The sequence below is a fragment of the Opisthocomus hoazin genome, chromosome 4 (assembly GCF_030867145.1).
Source record: "Opisthocomus hoazin isolate bOpiHoa1 chromosome 4, bOpiHoa1.hap1, whole genome shotgun sequence".
NCBI classification, from domain to species: Eukaryota; Metazoa; Chordata; class Aves; order Opisthocomiformes; family Opisthocomidae; genus Opisthocomus; species Opisthocomus hoazin.
Window position 1 is genome coordinate 75,668,337 of NC_134417.1, and position 18,080 is coordinate 75,686,416.

Here is an 18,080-nt window from a genome sequence, read left to right on the forward strand (position 1 = left end):
TTTGCCATTTGGACTATCAGAATTGCCCAGTTTTAATCATCTTTTGTCATTAGGGAGTATGAAGGAATTATGTGTATACAGCTGTGTGGACAGCTGATCTGTCTGAAATTATCCTGTCTGGATATGTACCATTACACCAGTACAACCTGAAGGAAATGAAACAGTGACAAAGATAACAGCAATTCCAGAGGAACTGAGTTATGACCCCACCATCGTTGCTTGGGAAGTAGTGGCTTCCCTGTCTGCATCCTGACAAGAAGGGCAGCTTCTTCTCAAAGTGAAGCTTAGGGTGCTAAAGGAAAACCTTAAACCATTAGCACCTGTTGCCTCCAGATCTAGTAAAAAGATGGAGTTGAGTGATTTAGGAGGGACTGCCTTCACACCACTGGACAGAGAGGCAAGGCCACTTTTTGCAGCAAAATGCATGGAACAGGAATGCCAAAATGTATCTGCTAGCGAGCTTAAATGGAATGCAGTATAAGATACTGCTGCTGGTTCATGTCTGTTTCTCTAGGAGATGAAAAAAATGTTGGGAAATAATTCCAAGCATTGCAGCCTGCTTAGATCTGGAAGGTTAACAGTGTGAGCAGCTTTTGGTCCACAGACTAGCTTGAGGAATGATCGAGCTGCAGGTTCTTAATCCAGAGAAGGTCACGAAGAGGATACTTTGGGAGGACAGAGGACACTGAAGGCACAATTGGAGAAGGGTTATGGAAGAGGTAGCCAGAGGCAGTGTGATAGCTGGAGTGTAAGCCCTTTTGGGGTAGGGTCTGTGTTTTTATGTATGAATGTGGTGGCTAGCATGTTGGGAATGCAGGCTCCCTGCTGCCTGCCGAGTGTGAATTCAGTAGAATTTGCTAGGACTCACCATTCCCCCGTTAGCATCAACCAGTAAAATGTGCATACTTCTGTCACAGGACATAATCATAAAACAATGTTGTACAGACTCCCAATTTAGATCAGAACAGTGTCTGCTGAGATTGGGCACTTCTAGGAGATGAATCTTTCCTAATAATAGGGTGCTCATTTCTGCTGTGTTTTATTGAGTGCTAAGGTCAGAAGTAGGTGGCTTTACTTTCAATGTTATTCCAGTATGCCAGTTTTTGCAGTGAAAAGCTTCAATAATGCTGATGGTGTAAGTCTGCAAATTTCCAGTTTTTATTAGTAAACTAATGTCTGGAGGAAAAAAAAGGCCTAAAGAAAAAAGCTTTTTTCCAACTATATGCACAATATTTTGTTTTGAGTAGGGTGTGCATTGGTGCTATTAATGCACTTATTAAGTTCTTCACTTTCATAAGATTTACAATTTCTGTGTAATAAAACACCAGTTTATAACATATTTTTTAATTTTCTTAGGAGAATATTTGACTCATTTTGTAATAAATCAGTAGTAAAGGGGAAGAGGGAGGAGCAAGATATTTTTGTTAGAAAATATACAGGTTAAAAAAAGCTGGCCAGCTCCATGCTTGACTGGTTACTGAAATGCTGGAAGAAATGTTACTAAGTGTGGAATTACATCATCTTTCCTCTATACACGGAAGGAGCCGAAGGAAATATCATTTGTCGTAAGGCTTACACTCCATAATCTGAAATGCCACTTTACTGCTAAGAGCAAAAGGGTGAAAAACCAAACAAACAAAAATCACACAAAAACCCCAAGAGCCTGAAGAAAGTAGTGGTGAACAATTCAAATTAAATCAGCTTTTTACTGAAGTAAAAAAAGGGGGAGGAGGAAAAAATCCTTCTGTTTATTTAATAATTACAGTTCCAAGAGAAAAAAAAAAACAACAGTGCATCGAGAGAGGATTGTGGCCCATTAATGTTGCTTTTACATTTTATTCCTTGTCTCCACAGAAAGTTATGATTATTTATAAAATGTGAATATTGAATAATAAAAATTCAGTTAGTGCCTTTCTTTTCCTGCAGATCTAAATCTCGGTTCCTCGTCCAAGACTGCAAAACAGAGCTTAGCACAGGGGACTCCCACAGCACATAGGAAGGGAGAGGGGAGAGTAGCCTCCTCTCCCTCCAGACCCAAGGATCACGTAGTGATGTCCGTTTGCGTCACTGCAGTGGTGGCGGACCCTTGGTGGTGTGTGCTTACTCCTTGCTTTCTGAATGACGTGCTTTGCTGAGGGCTCGGAACAGCCGCAGACTCCATGAGCTGGAAGCTGGACCTCAGACACTGCCTCGAGGTAGCAGAAGCAAAGCCCCTGCTTAGCTGAGCCAAAGCAGGATTGATGGACTTTGTGCTAAGACTCACATTGTCCTGCTTTCCTTGGTGCAAACACTGTGTATTGGACTTTCTGCAGGCATGGAGCAAGGAAGAGATTCAACTTTCTCAAGCCTGGAGTAGACTAGAGGGAGGCAGCCACAGAAGCAATGGTTGTGCTTGTCTCAAAGGAACAGGCGAGATCTTTCTTGCTGCCAGATTTTCAGCAGTTGTATACATTTCTGTTATGGACAAATGCAGATATTTTGTGAATCAGAGCTAAACACGTAGCTTTAGAGTGAAAAAGTAGATTGAGCCTTCCATGGTTTCTTGACCTCCAGTGAACAAAAACAAACTAATCAAATTGTTACCTAGATAGGGGTTTAGTTAGTATTTCCACTGGGCAGTTAATGTGAATTGCTCCTGTTATGAACCGCCTGCGGGGTTTTCAGGCGAATAAGGTCAAGCATGTTCAAAGTAGACAGTACAGAGTTGAAACTTGCCAGTGGTTCTTGCTGGAGCTTCATGCTTTTTGGAATAGTGAAATGGCACTCACAGAGTGAAACTGAGGCTTTTTACTTTTTTAAAGAGAAAGCAAACCTGTCTATGAAAGCAAAATAAATGAGCTTCAGTGTCAATCAGGCTGAGGTTGGAACAAGAGTAGAACACAGCACCTTTCTTGCCATCCATGATATCGGTACTTGAGAATATGCCTCTGGTGGACCTCACAGTTGGCTATGACTCATAAATCCATAACAGTTCATGACTTGCTAGCAGAGGGGCTGTTTTTCTCCACATGTGGACCTCACAGATGGCTGTGACTCATAAATCCATAACAGTTTGAGAGATGCAAGCTGAGGGGCCGTTTATCTCCGTGTTGTACTCTCCCCTTGCACACACTAGAGATATTTCCAACCAATACACCCTTGTTTTGTAAGGCAGGAACTTGGTGGCAGGCTGGTCAGAAGTGTGCTGCAGCCCACTCGAATGCCTAATATTTCAGTGTCTTTTAATTTAAAACTGTAATGAACCTTTAGACCTCAGAGTTCACTTTCTCTTGGCCTGAAATAGTTAATTCCTTAAACTACTGCTCATGTTACAAAGCTGATTTGCAGGCATTTGATATTGCTTCGAGAATGTGCTTTCAGCATAGAGAGACTTCTGAGTTTGTAAGAATTTTTGCGGTTTCACTCTTTTGTTGTTTATGGCAGAGCAGCTAAGAGATGAGGATAAGTATATTTTATAGTGTTCAACCTGAAATATATAAATAATGAAGCAGAGGTCTAGTGTCAGTACTGAGCATTAAAGGAAAAAAAAAAATCAGTGGAAAGTACTGTACTTCCCCCCGGCCCCCGAAGTACTTTACTGCTCTCCTAAAACAGCATATAGAAAACTGTAATTAGCCAGTCAAAATATACAGTCAGATTACTAATGAAACGCTCATTTGGGACTAAATCCTGGTCCGGCTGACGGCACTGGAAACAAAGGATGCAGAGAACCTCGTCTGAAGTGCTGAGCGCCTTTGAGGACTGGGCCTCCCTTTCCAGAAAACTGGAGAGATGTATTTGAGATTCGCCTGCAGAGGAAGTTTTGGCAGGACAACACAGTGATGGCACCATTCAGAAGGACTGTCTTGGATGGAAATAGCAGTTGCTCTGATTACAGCTTCCCTTCCTTCTTCCAGGTGTGTCTGCACAGCTGACCAGCACTCGTCTCCGTCGGAACACCTCCGTGGGCACCCCGTTCTGGATGGCTCCAGAGGTTAGATTCATGTTTCAAAACATTTTGTCACTGGCATTCAGGCTGCCGCATTCTGCATTTCTGCTTGCTCTTTGTCTCTCTTCCTGACCGCTGGACCTTTATCAAATGAAATAGCAATGTCCTTTAAAACAGTGTTTTAAACCTTTTTCCTTACATGTTTGCAAGGATGAAGTTAAAATGGAGTTTATGTTGGAAATTACAAGGTTGGAGCCAGAGAGCAAGATGTTGAATTGCTTACTAAAATGTTAAAGAGGGGGGAGTACTACCACTAATCCTTTCCAGCCTTCCAAGCTCTGAAACTGTAGGTATCTCATCTCCCCGTGGATGGAAGGAGCCCAGGGTGGTACTGTGATGCATTATAGCTTTAGTTTTGGATTTCTACATCTGGAAAGTTTTTAGTGCTATGTATTCATAGCTGACAGCAAGAAGGGTTATTGTGAATATAGAAGGAAGAGGTGGTTGTAAATATATAAGATGTACTATGTATCTTTGGTGTTTTTTCCTTTCTGAAATGGAAACATGCAAAGATACATTTTAAGCTGAGGCAGGAAAAATATTTTGTTCTGAATAAGCCTATGTACTTACACTATTTGCACGCACACAAACAGATGCATATACATCTATTTATACACATGAAACTACTCTGTTTATACACACGTATTTTTATAAACATAGTCTGTTTATACAAATTGGTCTAGCCATGTAGCTAATGGGACACACAGTGGTTTAGACCTGTAGCTAATGGGATGAAAAATTCTAGATGGATCCAGCATTGTGGATGAGCTGAAATGTATATGAAATTAAATACATTTGCTGTAATCGAGTCGCAAAAACATTGTCAAGAAATTAGCTTGATCTTGATGTTGGCTGATTTGGCTGAATAAGGACCCAGTAGCAGACAGTGAATTCAATTTCTGCTTCCTGCTTGTTTCAGTTCATAGAGAGAGCAGTATAGCTCCAATAGTTATTTTTTAGGAGTAATCCGTAGAAAAGAGATTTAGGGTTGCTGAGTTTCCTGCTGCTTCCCTCAGCCATGGGATGCAGTTTACCACTTTCAGCTGGAAAAGCTAAGGATTTGCACCCTTTTGTCAGATCAGGGAATATCTGGTCAGAGAACCTGGTGTTCACAGACAGCTGCTTTCTCTAGTTTAAGCATTACATTTTGTCAGCAATAGGATTCTTCAGCTTGCTAAATATGTGCAAGTCTGTTTATTTCACCCAGTATCTCCATCCTGTAAGAGATCTGCCCAGCTGTGAGTGTACTCTTAAATTCAGACATTTGACTATCCAGTGACCATCCCAGTCTTTTCCTCCAACAGGTGATTGCCTGTGAGCAGCAGCTAGACAGCTCGTATGATGCCAGATGTGATGCATGGTCACTGGGAATTACTGCAATAGAGCTGGGAGATGGAGATCCACCCCTTGCTGATTTGCACCCTATGAGGGCACTCTTCAAAATACCAAGGTAATATCTTGCAGTGTTTAATTCTTGCCACGTTAGACTGAACTTCTTGCTTAACTGTTACTTTTGTCAAATTTAGACTGTATAATTATGTGGAGTTTCTTCATATTATTTGTACTAGTTTGAGCTTAGAAAGACTTTGTCCAGCTGTATTTTCTGCAGGTTCTGCTTCAACCATGTGCACACACTGACAAGTTCAGACGTGGCTGTGGCTATATTTGAGAAAAAGCCAGAAGGCCGCCTACTGAGCGGACTGCTGCCCCGTATACATGAGCGCAGGACTTAGCCGAGTCCTGTATATTCTATTACAAAGAATGACTTATGATAGAAATATGGAGCCTGAGTGTGCCACTGCAGTGAACAGGCCCCAGACCTGTCCTCAAGAGTTATTTCATGTCCTTTGAAGCAAAGTATTGTTCCACCACTCACATGCATTTGGGCTGCAACTTTTCATCATCTTGTGCTGCTCCTGGCAGTTCCAGCGTTGCTGTCTTTGGGCAGTGCAAATAGCAACTTCTTTCGTGTATTCTTTGAAGCTGGAGATAAAAGTACCCAAAGTGCCACTTAGCATTTCAAAGAACATGAATATCAAAGTCCCTAGGGGATGATGATACAGCAGTTTGTGGATTTCGCTCTAACAGTTGGAGCAGTACCATAACAGTTGAGACCACATATTGAGACCACATAGTATACATGAGTGCTTCAAGTCCTTTTCAGCCAAGTCACCCAAATGAGTTTAAATTACCTTCAGCTTTAAGAAATCTTGGCTGACTTGGCATTGAAGCAGAGCATGAATGCTCTTCTCACCTTTACTTGCTATGGGAATAGCAGTTACAAACTGCTGCCGTCAGTCATTTCAGCTAGGCCTTAAAAAAACCATCTGGCTTATACCCTTACAAATGCTGGGCACCTTTCTGCCCTGGGCAAATATCAGATCGATACCCTTTCATTCCATTAAGTAAAATCTGGAAGACATCGAGTAAACATTAAGCAGCACTTAAAGAAAAGCAGTTATGATGCTTGGTTGAAAAGAGACAGAAAACTCACCTTGTCTATAGGTCATTCCTCTTCATGACTATACTCAGTGAAAATGGCACCTCTGTTTGAATGGAAGAAGACTGTTAAAACAATTTGAACCAAATTAAAACCCAGAATAAACAGGTCTAATAACAGATATGAAAGTAGTAGTATTTATTTACAACAGATCTGTATTTAGTCCTTCACTTGACTTCTGATTATCTTCTGATGAATGAGAGATAATTAATAAAGAGCTAGTTCCTTCTGACACTTTGTTCATCAAATTGATTAATTCAGTCCTTCTGGGAAAACTTAAAATAGAATTTCTTTTAAAAAATTCTTTTACGAAAGTGTATTGTTTCAGGCTTGAAAAGAGAAACTTGCCATTACAAGTGAATAGTGATTAATGGGTTGTTAGTTTCATTTCCGTTTATTGATTCGATTGAAAAAATTATAGTGATTCTTAGCTATGCTTGGTAGATCATCTCCATCTCCTTGATAGTTATGTAAAGTAGGAGAACCAGGGAGGCACTGTATCATCTACCCATGCTCCTTTTACCAGTGGAAATCAATATCTTTTTTTCAGTGGCCTTCTGAAACTCATTACTCAGCCTGCCTTCACACATTGTTTCTGTCAAGTGAGTAGCTTATTAATTTACCATCACACTGACCTTTGCAGGAATCCTCCTCCAACACTACAGCAGCCTGAACTGTGGTCACCTGAATTCAATGACTTCATTAACAAGTGAGTAACAACTGAGATAGCTGTAGCTGAATATGGAACATGTGTAAATGTAATAAGTAAAATGTATTTGTATTATAAAATGTATTTGTATTATCTGCGGAAATCTCTTACTACTAATACTTTTCCTTAAAAATCTAGTTTGTAAATCCAGTTTGCCCTCCAAGTGAGGCGCCAGATTTAAAACATGAAACATTTTAACACGATTGATGTTTCTGTTTTTCTTAATTTGAAGAATATTTAGTTTTTAAATACAGTGATTTACCTTCTTGGACTCATCAGTTCTATGAAATCTTAACAATTTTCAGTACAGATCTGTTGTCATCAAGATGGATGTATTCATTACAGAGGTATGAATGAACTACAGACAAGCATTTCAAAACTTAACAGCGATCCCTCAACGATCATATGCTTTTTATGCCAGCACAGGTGCTTGACTAAAGATTATGAGAAGCGTCCGACAGTGTGTAGTCTTTTGCAGCATGATTTTATTAAGCAAATTGAAGGAAAAGAAAACATGCTACAAAGGCAACTCATGGAATTTATTGATGTTCATCAACAAATGGGAGTCACCGAAAAAGCAAGGTAAAAGTAGCCAAAAAGTAGACCATTTGGAACAATTTTGATTATTCTACTTGTTTTGGTTTCGGCTGCCGCCGGCAACAAAAGCGCCACGCGGCCGCCCCTCCCCCCGCCGGCGTGCGGAGGAGAATGGAAAGAAAGAGGCAGAAACTGGTGGGTCGGGATAAGGGCAGTTTAACAGAACAGCAAACAGAGGGAAAACAGGAACAACAACGATACAAATAAGGAGAAAACACAACCACGAACCGTACAACAGCCGCTCTCCCGAAACCGGACCGGCGCTGCGCCCGCCCCAAGCCGCGAGTGCCTTCCCGCCGCACCCCCCCCCCCACCGGAACCCAGCGTGACGTCACATGGTATGGAATACCCGGCTCTGTATGGCCAGGTGGGGTCAGCCCCCACCCCCCGGCTGTGCCCCTTCCTGGAGTCCGGTGAAAATTAACCCTGTTCTGGCCAAACCCAGGACATAATCCACCCCTTATTCCATACCATCTACGTCATGCCCAGGTCCCCCACTGTCCGGTTGATCACCACCACTTCTCCTGTCTCCAGATATCATTCCTTTAGTCTATGGATCATCACTCTAAAGTGTCCATTGAGTTCATTTAATCCATGACTTCAGGCTCCATCTGTCGCTATGGTCTTCCATGGCGGGAGAGGTGATGTGTGGTGATGGGCGGTCACTTGCCGCATCCGGAGCTCACGGCTGATGTATCTGGTGCAGCCCGTGCCCACAGTCTGCAGGAGATGTTGATCTTGATGAAGTTGCTGGATGCCAGTTGTTGAAAACCAGGTCCAGTTCCATCATCGCTGTGCTCTGCTAGGTTTTCATCGAAAAAGTCCATCCTTCTTTAATCTGGACAATTCTTACTATGCTACTACTGGTACAAAATATAACAATTATAACAGTGATAACAGACAGTGACAGGGTTATTTAACAACTAACTTTATACAATTTATTTATGGACTATTCTCGCCCAAAATTAAATCCCCATGAGGTACACATCGGACTTCCCCATCCTTCCGCATTACCCACCAGGTACACCCAGGTCCTTGAGCAAAAGCAATCCCGCGGACGGGCTTGCCTTTGCCCGAGGCAGGACTGATCCAAACTGTCTTCCCTAACATGTTCCGCATGTGCACTACAGGGACTTTATCCCCTTCTACTGGGCGCTGAGGTTTTGACTGGGCAGGACCAGCCCGGTTGGTGGACCCTCTGGTGTTAACCAACCAGGTGGCCTTTGCTAAATGGGTATCCCAATTTTTGAAAGTCCCACCCCCCATTGCCCTCAAAGTGGTTTTTAGCAGCCCATTGTAACGTTCGATCTTTCCAGAGGCTGGTGCATGGTAGGGGATGTGATATACCCACTCAATACCGTGTTCTTTGGCCCAGGTGTCTATGAGGCTGTTGCGAAAGTGAGTCCCGTTGTCCGACTCGATTCTTTCAGGGGTGCCATGTCGCCACAGGACTTGTTTTTCCAGGCCCAGGATGGTATTCCGGGCGGTGGCATGGGGCACAGGGTAGGTTTCCAGCCATCCGGTGGTGGCCTCCACCATTGTGAGTACATAGCGCTTGCCTTGGCGGGTTTGTGGCAGTGTGATGTAGTCAATCTGCCAAGCCTCCCCATATTTATATTTTAGCCATCGTCCTCCATACCACTGAGGCTTTACCCGCTTAGCTTGCTTGATTGCAGCGCATGTCTCACATTCATGGATAACCTGTGCAATAGTGTCCATGGTCAAGTCCACCCCTCGGTCACGAGCCCATCTGTATGTCGCGTCTCTTCCTTGGTGGCCCGAGGTGTCATGGGCCCACCGAGCTATAAAGAGTTCACCCTTATGTTGCCAGTCCAGATCCACCTGAGCCACTTCAATCTTAGCAGCCTGATCTACCTGGTGGTTGTTTTGATGTTCTTCAGTGGCCCGACTCTTAGGGACGTGGGCGTCCACGTGACGGACTTTTACAGCCAACTGCTCTAGCCGGGCAGCAATATCTTGCCACAATGGGGCAGCCCAGATAGGTTTGCCTCTGCGCTGCCAGTTGTTCTTCTTCCATTGCTGCAGCCACCCCCACAAGGCATTGGCCACCATCCAAGAGTCGGTGTAAAGATAGAGCACTGGCCACTTCTCTCGACTGGCAATGTCTAAAGCCAGCTGGATGGCTTTCACCTCTGCAAACTGGCTGGACTCACCTTCTCCCTCGGCAGTTTCCGCGACTTGTCGTGTAGGGCTCCATACAGCAGCCTTCCACCTCCGCTGCTTCCCCACAATGCGACAGGACCCATCCGTGAACAGGGCATACTGTTTCTTATCTTCTGGCAGCTGGTTATACAGTGGGGCCTCTTCAGCACGTGTCACCTCCTCCTCTGGCGATGCTCCAAAATCTTTGCCTTCTGGCCAGTCCATTATTACCTCCAGAATTCCTGGGCGACTGGGGTTTCCCATTCGGGCGCGCTGGGTGATCAGCGCGACCCACTTACTCCACGTAGCATCGGTGGCATGATGCGTAGAGGGGACCCTCTCTTTGAACATCCAGCCCAGGACAGGCAATCGTGGAGCTAGGAGGAGCTGTGCTTCAGTGCCGACCACTTCTGAAGCAGCTCGAACGCCTTCATATGCTGCCAGAATCTCTTTTTCAGTGGGAGTATAGCGGGCCTCGGATCCTTTGTATCCCCGGCTCCAGAACCCCAGGGGTCGACCTCGAGTCTCCCCTGGTGCTTTCTGCCAGAGACTCCAGGTTGGGCCATTCTCCCCGGCTGCGGTGTAGAGCACGTTTTTAACATCTTGCCCTGACCGGACTGGACCAAGGGCTACGGCATGAACTATCTCCCGTTTAATCTGTTCAAATGCCTGTCGTTGCTCAGGGCCCCATTCAAAATCATTCTTCTTCCGGGTCACGTGGTACAGAGGACTTACAATCTGGCTGTAATTTGGGATGTGCATCCTCCAAAAACCCACAACACCCAGGAAGGCCTGTGCTTCCTTTTTGCTGGTTGGTGGAGACATAGCTGCTATTTTGTTGATGACATCCATTGGGATTTGACGGCGCCCATCCTGCCATTTTATTCCCAAAAACTGGATCTCTTGCGCAGGTCCCTTGACTTTACTTCGCTTAATGGCGAAACCGGCTTTCAGAAGGATCTGAACTATTTTCTCCCCTTTCTCAAAAACCTCCTCCGCTGTGTCGCCCCATATAATGATGTCATCGATGTACTGCAGATGTTCTGGGGCTTCACCCTTTTCCAGTGCAGTCTGGATTAGTCCATGGCAAATGGTGGGACTGTGTTTCCACCCCTGGGGCAGTCGATTCCAGGTGTACTGGATGCCCCTCCAGGTGAAAGCAAACTGTGGCCTGCACTCTGCTGCCAAAGGGATGGAGAAGAATGCATTAGCGATGTCAATTGTAGCGTACCACTTGGCTGCCTTTGACTCCAGCTGATATTGAAGTTCTAGCATGTCTGGCACAGCAGCACTCAGCGGTGGTGTGACTTCATTCAGGCCACGGTAGTCTATTGTCAGTCTCCACTCTCCAGTAGATTTTCTCACTGGCCATATGGGACTATTAAAGGGTGAGCGAGTTTTGGTGATCACTCCTTGACTCTCCAGCTGGCGGATCAGCTGATGAATGGGGAGAAGGGAGTCTCGGTTGGTACGATACTGTCGCCGGTGCACCGTTGTGGTCGCGATGGGTACCTGTTGTTCTTCAACCCTCAGCAACCCCACAACGGAAGGATCCTCCGAGAGACCAGGCAAAATGGACAGCTGTTTAATTTCTTCCGTCTCCACAGCAGCTATGCCAAAAGCCCACCGATACCCCTTTGGGTCCTTGAAATAGCCTCTCCTAAGATAGTCTATCCCAAGGATGCACGGAGCCTCGGGGCCAGTTACAATGGGGTGCTTCTGCCAGTCCTGCCCAGTGAGGCTCACTTCAGCCTCCAGTAGACTCAGCTCTTGGGACCCCCCTGTCACTCCAGAAATGCAAATGGGCTCTGACCCTTTGAACTCTGATGGCATTAAAGTACACTGTGCACCAGTGTCCACTAGAGCTTTATACTCTTGTGGATCTGACGTGCCAGGCCACCGAATCCACACCGTCCAATAGACACGGTTGTCCCTTTCCTCCACCTGGCTGGAGGCAGGGCCCCTCTAATCCTCGTCAGAGAAATTGCTGCTCACCTGCTGTAAAAATGACTTGGAGGTCCCCTCCAGAGGATCAGAATCAAGGTCAAACTTTCTACCTGGTCTGGAGAGCTGGCTTTTAGAAACTGGAGCGGCATTTTTCCTAACAGAGTCCCCTTTTGTGATTGTTTTACCTCGCAACTCACGTACTCGTGCCTCTAGACTTGAGGTGGGTTTTCCATCCCACTTCCTCATGTCCTCTCCGTGGTCACGCAGGTAAAACCACAGGGTGCCCCGGGGTGTATAGCCTCTGTATTCCCTCTCCTGAGCAGAGAAACGCCTGCCCCTAATAGCTGAGATGCGGGCCCGCACAGGTGGGGAGTAGGACATATCCTCTTTGAATTGCTGGAACTGTCGGGACAGTTTATTCACAGCTGAGACAAGGGAGGAAGAGAGACTTTCCTCATATTGGCGGAGTCTGACAGCCACCTCATCCACTGTTGGTGCGTCTTTACCTTTCCAGTTTACAACTGCCAGTGAGTTGGCATGCGAGGAGGGTGCACTCCGCACAAACTTCCTCCACATGGATTGTGAGCACTGGAGTTCATCTGGGTCTGTGGGTACCTGCTCATCGTCTGTGTCACAGTAAACCAGCTCCCGCACAGCTAATTCCCTCAAGTACTGAATACCCCTTTCCATATTGGTCCACTTGCCAGGATAGCATACAAAATCGTCACTGAAGGGATACCTCTCCCTCACACCTGACAGAAGTCTCCTCCAGAGGCTGAGGACTTGTTCCTTTTTCCCAATGGCCTTGTCAATGCCCCCATCCCTGGCCAGGGATCCCAGCTGCTTGGCTTCCTTGCCCTCTAACTCCAAGCTGCTGGCCCCGTTATCCCAGCACCGCAGCAGCCAGGTGGCAATGTGCTCTCCTGGATGGCGGCTGAAATCTTTCCGCATGTCTCGCAGCTCGCCCAGGGACAGGGACCGGGTGATGATCTCTGTCTCTATCTCCCGTGATGACCCTGGCTCATCATCATCCCTCCCGGAGCGATCTGCTCTCTTTGCGTCTTTCTTTAGTTTTACAGGGGCGACTGCTACCTGCACAGGTTGGTCATTGGGCTCAGTCACTGTGCCTGTGGCTGGAGCTGGGGCTGGAGCAGCTGCTGTGCCCGCTGGGGAAATCGAGGCAGGCCCTGCAGCTGTGGCTGCAGCAGCGGTGGTGCCAGTCGGGGGGGCTGGGACTGCCTGCTGGGCTGGAGGGGCTGCAGGGCCGGCTGGGGAGGCAGCGCCAGCCGCAGTGCCTGCCGCTTCATTTCCCCCCCTTTCCCTCTTAAGGCACTGAACAGTGTTGAACAGGGCTCGGTAGGCGTGGGCCAGACCCCAGCACGTTGCGGTGATCTGTGTCTCTCTGGAGTTCCCAGGGTGGCAGCACACTTTTTGCAGATACTTTACTAGTTTGTCCGGATCCTGTACTTCCTCAGGTGTGAGTTTAAAAAACACCGGAGGTGCCCACTGCCCTAGGTACTTGCCCATGCTGTCCCACACACCCAGCCACTCACAGCTATCCAGCCCCGGGGCAGGTCTCTGCACGATGTTCTTAACGACTTGCTTAGCCCTAAACAAAAACCAAAACCCGTTCAGGAGGCATAACAAAAGGAGAGTGCTGCCCTGAGCATCCCAGGGGTACTCGAAATTATCAAAAGCCGTTAGAACTGGCCTGAAGGAGAGAGGGGGGGCGAAAGAGTGGGGGAAGGTATCCCCTTCGGTTTTCCCCACAGATTGGGTTTGATTATTCACAAATTCTAAGACATAGGATCCGAGGTACGGGAATGACCGCAGAGCCGCATGCAAATACAAGACTAATTTCATGCACAGTGATGTTATCATATCATAAGTCGATATCGTACAGTACAGCAAAATCATCATCTTAATCCTTTTTCCAGTGATGATGAACAGCATGGCAATGAACACATAGTGCAAGTACGGATTTACATGGCAGAGCCACTTGATCAAAGTCAGAAACATTTTTTTTTTTTTCCTTTTTTACCGGCGACTACTTAACACAGAAAAATGCGTATAACAAAATTTAAGCAAATCTAAGAAAACAGTTTTAACAGCCGCTGCTCAGCCCTGCCGTTATCCCTGCCCCACGTTGGGCGCCAATTTAATGTTTTGGTTTCGGCTGCCGCCGGCAACAAAAGCGCCACGCGGCCGCCCCTCCCCCCGCCGGCGTGCGGAGGAGAATGGAAAGAAAGAGGCAGAAACTGGTGGGTCGGGATAAGGGCAGTTTAACAGAACAGCAAACAGAGGGAAAACAGGAACAACAACGATACAAATAAGGAGAAAACACAACCACGAACCGTACAACAGCCGCTCTCCCGAAACCGGACCGGCGCTGCGCCCGCCCCAAGCCGCGAGTGCCTTCCCGCCGCACCCCCCCCCCACCGGAACCCAGCGTGACGTCACATGGTATGGAATACCCGGCTCTGTATGGCCAGGTGGGGTCAGCCCCCACCCCCCGGCTGTGCCCCTTCCTGGAGTCCGGTGAAAATTAACCCTGTTCTGGCCAAACCCAGGACATACTGTCTCAGAATGGCTAACAGTCAGAGAGGATTCAAATCTCATAACTTTACCTGCCAAAAAATAGAGAGCTTAATATTTGGAGTCCCTTATAGAGCCAATGGAAAGAGAGGGGCATCATAATTCACATGTGGGATGAAAGAGTCGTTAGAAGTGCCTCACCTTTCTCCTGTGACTCAATATGCAGATTAGGATCCCAGCTTTCAGAAAGCTGAAGTTAGGTGAAATTAATGTTTGGCATTTTCTTACATTTGCATGGTCAACTAAAGTTTTTTTCAAGCAAGTATGCTAAAAATAACTAGTCAAGTTCCTTAAAGAATTGGATGCTACCGACTGAAAGAAGTGATAGTGGTACCAGACCTTGTTTTGCAAACTTCAACAACTCTTATGTCTTACTTGATAGATACTTTCTTTATTCCACTAGAATTTAGTAGTATCAATTCTGAATAAATCACTTCACATCTGATGGCTTTTATTTAAAACAACTGAAGAATGCTTGGCTCAGTTTTACAATTAAAAAAAAAATCCACCCAGTACACTTAAGTAATGTATGAGATGTGAAATGTAGTGGAAGATTAGTGTTGATGTACTACTAATGGTGTGACTTCTCCTGTGCTTCAAAGTAAAGGATGACAACTTTTTTTTTTCAAATGGAACATAAAATTTAAGACATATTGGCATTATCATCTGTATGGAAAAAGCTTACTGAAATCTGCCACATTTCCTTTCACACATATTTATAATATCAATATATACAGCAGTCTTCAGTTCTGATCTTGGAGAATTTTCTGTTTACTTTATCCTTTGAAGATAAAAGATATATTTCTAAATTATTTGCGATTTTCAAATTTTCTTGAACTTTGTGTAAGTGGATCTGGGATGAGTAGTAGTTTCTATTTACTGGCATTTCAGTAAAAACCTATGCAGCTGTCTTGAATTTCACTGGATTTGTATGTTCTGTATGGTGCAGACTGGACATTTGCTTAATCCAGACAGATTCTGGAACTCAAATAGGTTTATCAGTGCTGAGCGCTAAAACAGTAATGTACTCCAGACTTTAAAAGGTATTTATTTATAAAGTACAGGGAACAATATGTAGTAAAATAACAAAACACTAAATTATATTAATTAAAATCCTGATAACACTTATGACACTGGTCCTTTCAAAACCTAAATAATTTTTTAAAATCAAGCTTCTAAGTCAATCAAGTATCATGAGCTCTTTAGCCCATTTTAAAGAACTCATATGTTTGTTTACTATCAAGTCCCTTTTTTCAAAATCCTTTCGTTTTTTCATGAAAGTGCTGCATAAAGCAAATTACATGAACTTTCTTTTCCTAGACAACATAAAGTGGCCCAATTTGCATGTGCACAGAGCAGTTAAATAGCACAAGAACCGGATGGTCTATTGGCACTTTCTCCATCCTATTTACACTGTGTTTTATTAACTGATCCCTCTTCATATGAACCAAAGCTTAAGGGAATGTATTACTATGTGATGAAGTTACCTATGCTTTTACAGTTGATCAAGTGTAATTTCTATGTAAACTTTTCCAAAGGAAGATGGAATTTTCTCTCTGAGAATAATAATAATTTATTATCTGAATCTGTGCCAAAAAAAGTTACTTTTTAAACTAAGGAAGTAATTTAAATGGCATGGTTAAACTGGTAGCTTGGTGTGGTATGTCCATATTTCAGTTGAGCAGTTTAAAACACTAATGTGTAGGCTGATACTAGTTTAAAACTCATTTGCATTGATTTAACCAAATCTTTCCATACCTGAATTCAGTGAAGGTAGTATGAAAGACTGCAGGTAAACATCGCATTTTACAGTCACTGTACCTAGAATCACTTCAGCTTTAACACATCTATTGACTACATTTGCTGGAAGATTGTCTTTCGTAGCAGTGAATGCATAAAAAAAATGTTAGCCTTCTGCTAGAAACAGTAAGAATACCCATCTTAATATCTATTGCTACATCTGTACAAGCAAGAAAAGCAGTCATTATTTTCCAGTAGCTGAAGTTGTGGTAAGGTATGTACATCACTTCACTTTAGAAGAAGTTAGAATTCCAGGCCTGTAAAGGATGTTACTACAGAATGGCATTTGTTTTTCCTTCTGTTGAATGATAAAAAGATTTTACAAAGATCTTTGAATTCAGTCATACTTTTTAAAAAAGTCTTTAAATACTAATCAGATGTATCGTCTGACCTTCGATCTGCGCAGAGCAGATGGTGTCAACAGAATTCTGTACAGAAGTACCATGTAAATCTGATTCAGAGTCAAAACATAGGCTGTGTAGTGACAAGTCACCTAGAAGAGTCTCATCTTAAAATCTCCTGGCTTTCTGTTCTTGATTGTCCTGTTCTGGGACTGTTTGCACACTGGTGTGTTAGGGCCCTACTGTGGAATTCCTGAACTTCGCAAATTGCTGGCAACTTTCCTTGTAAAGCTCCCTCTTATGTCCAGCTCATGCCCTCTCAGTCCATAAATTGAAGGCATAGTTCTCCTACTTGTTGGCACTGGGAGGCAGGTAGTTTAAGGGATTAAAGAAGCCTTGCTTCCACCGAGGGAAGAAATCCTCGTACCTGTGTCAGGTTGTATAAATGGGCACGCCATATACTCTCAAGAAATTTAGTAATGTTGACTTAAAGCTGAAGGTAAGGAATCCAGTAATTTTCTCAGTATGTGTTTTCTCTCTTCAAATTACACTTTATTAATAAGGATTTTGTATTTCAAAAGAAAAAAAGTAAATGCCTAGAAGTAAATAACTGAGGTCGAGCCACTGGGTCTTAATGTGTGCACTGTTACTGTTTTCACTCAAAATCAAATCACCCTCTTTGCCCAGCCTGCTGAGATGTAATTTGGCTCTGACTGTCTTCTGCAGGGGTAGTCTGTTGTGGGTGTGATCCTTTCTTGTTGTTTGCTGAATATGCAGTTGATGTAGTTCAGAAGGAAGAGACCATATTAGGTTATGTCACATTCTCTGAGGTTTTTGCAGAAGGCCAGATCCTCAGATCCAGTCTTTGTGCGCGATGCCTGCTCGGGAAGGATGTGTGATCTCTAGACACAGAGTGGAGCTACCTTATAGTCACCATTAGCACCATTGTTCCTGAGGTATTTTCTAGCATTGACTGGTCAGTGAGTCTTTAGGGCATTGCACTGGGCCCTCTGAACCTTCCCATTATTGTTACAGTTCTAGTGAAGAGGAACCTACTTTTAGATCATTGTGCTGCATCCTTTCCAAACACCTAGCATGAGATACAGAGCCCACCAACCTCCTCAGTAACCAGAGAAATTTCAGCTGACACTGACAAAAGTTTTAAACAGCAATATGCCATAGATCTGCTCCAGACTTAATGAAGGTGATGGAACATTGTTCTGTTTTTTCAGAAAAAAGTCTGATAGCACTAACATGCCCTGTGCTACTCAAGGCTCAAAGAGCATGAATACTAGCAATGAGCTTCATTGCAAATTCCCGTTTTTGACTTTGAGCAAATGCAATGCATTTTTCTCTAAAGACATCCTTTTTTTATGATAAAAAAACTGTTTGCAACTTAACCTTTCCTAGCTCAGATCTCAAGTTGAAGAAGTTATGATG

At 44.4% G+C, this 18,080-nt stretch overlaps 1 protein-coding gene across 5 annotated transcripts in view; it reads left to right on the plus strand.

The window, feature by feature from the left end:
• MYO3A (myosin IIIA) overlaps nt 1–18,080 on the plus strand; it is a 155,023-nt gene that overhangs the window by 68,337 nt on the left and 68,606 nt on the right. For all 5 annotated transcript variants that reach the window (XM_075419554.1, XM_075419557.1, XM_075419559.1 and 2 more), the window contains exons 6-9: nt 3,897–3,973; nt 5,293–5,438; nt 7,132–7,197; nt 7,624–7,779. In XM_075419554.1, coding sequence (XP_075275669.1) covers nt 3,897–3,973; nt 5,293–5,438; nt 7,132–7,197; nt 7,624–7,779 — 445 coding nt within the window. The remainder of the gene's footprint in view (nt 1–3,896; nt 3,974–5,292; nt 5,439–7,131; nt 7,198–7,623; nt 7,780–18,080) is intronic.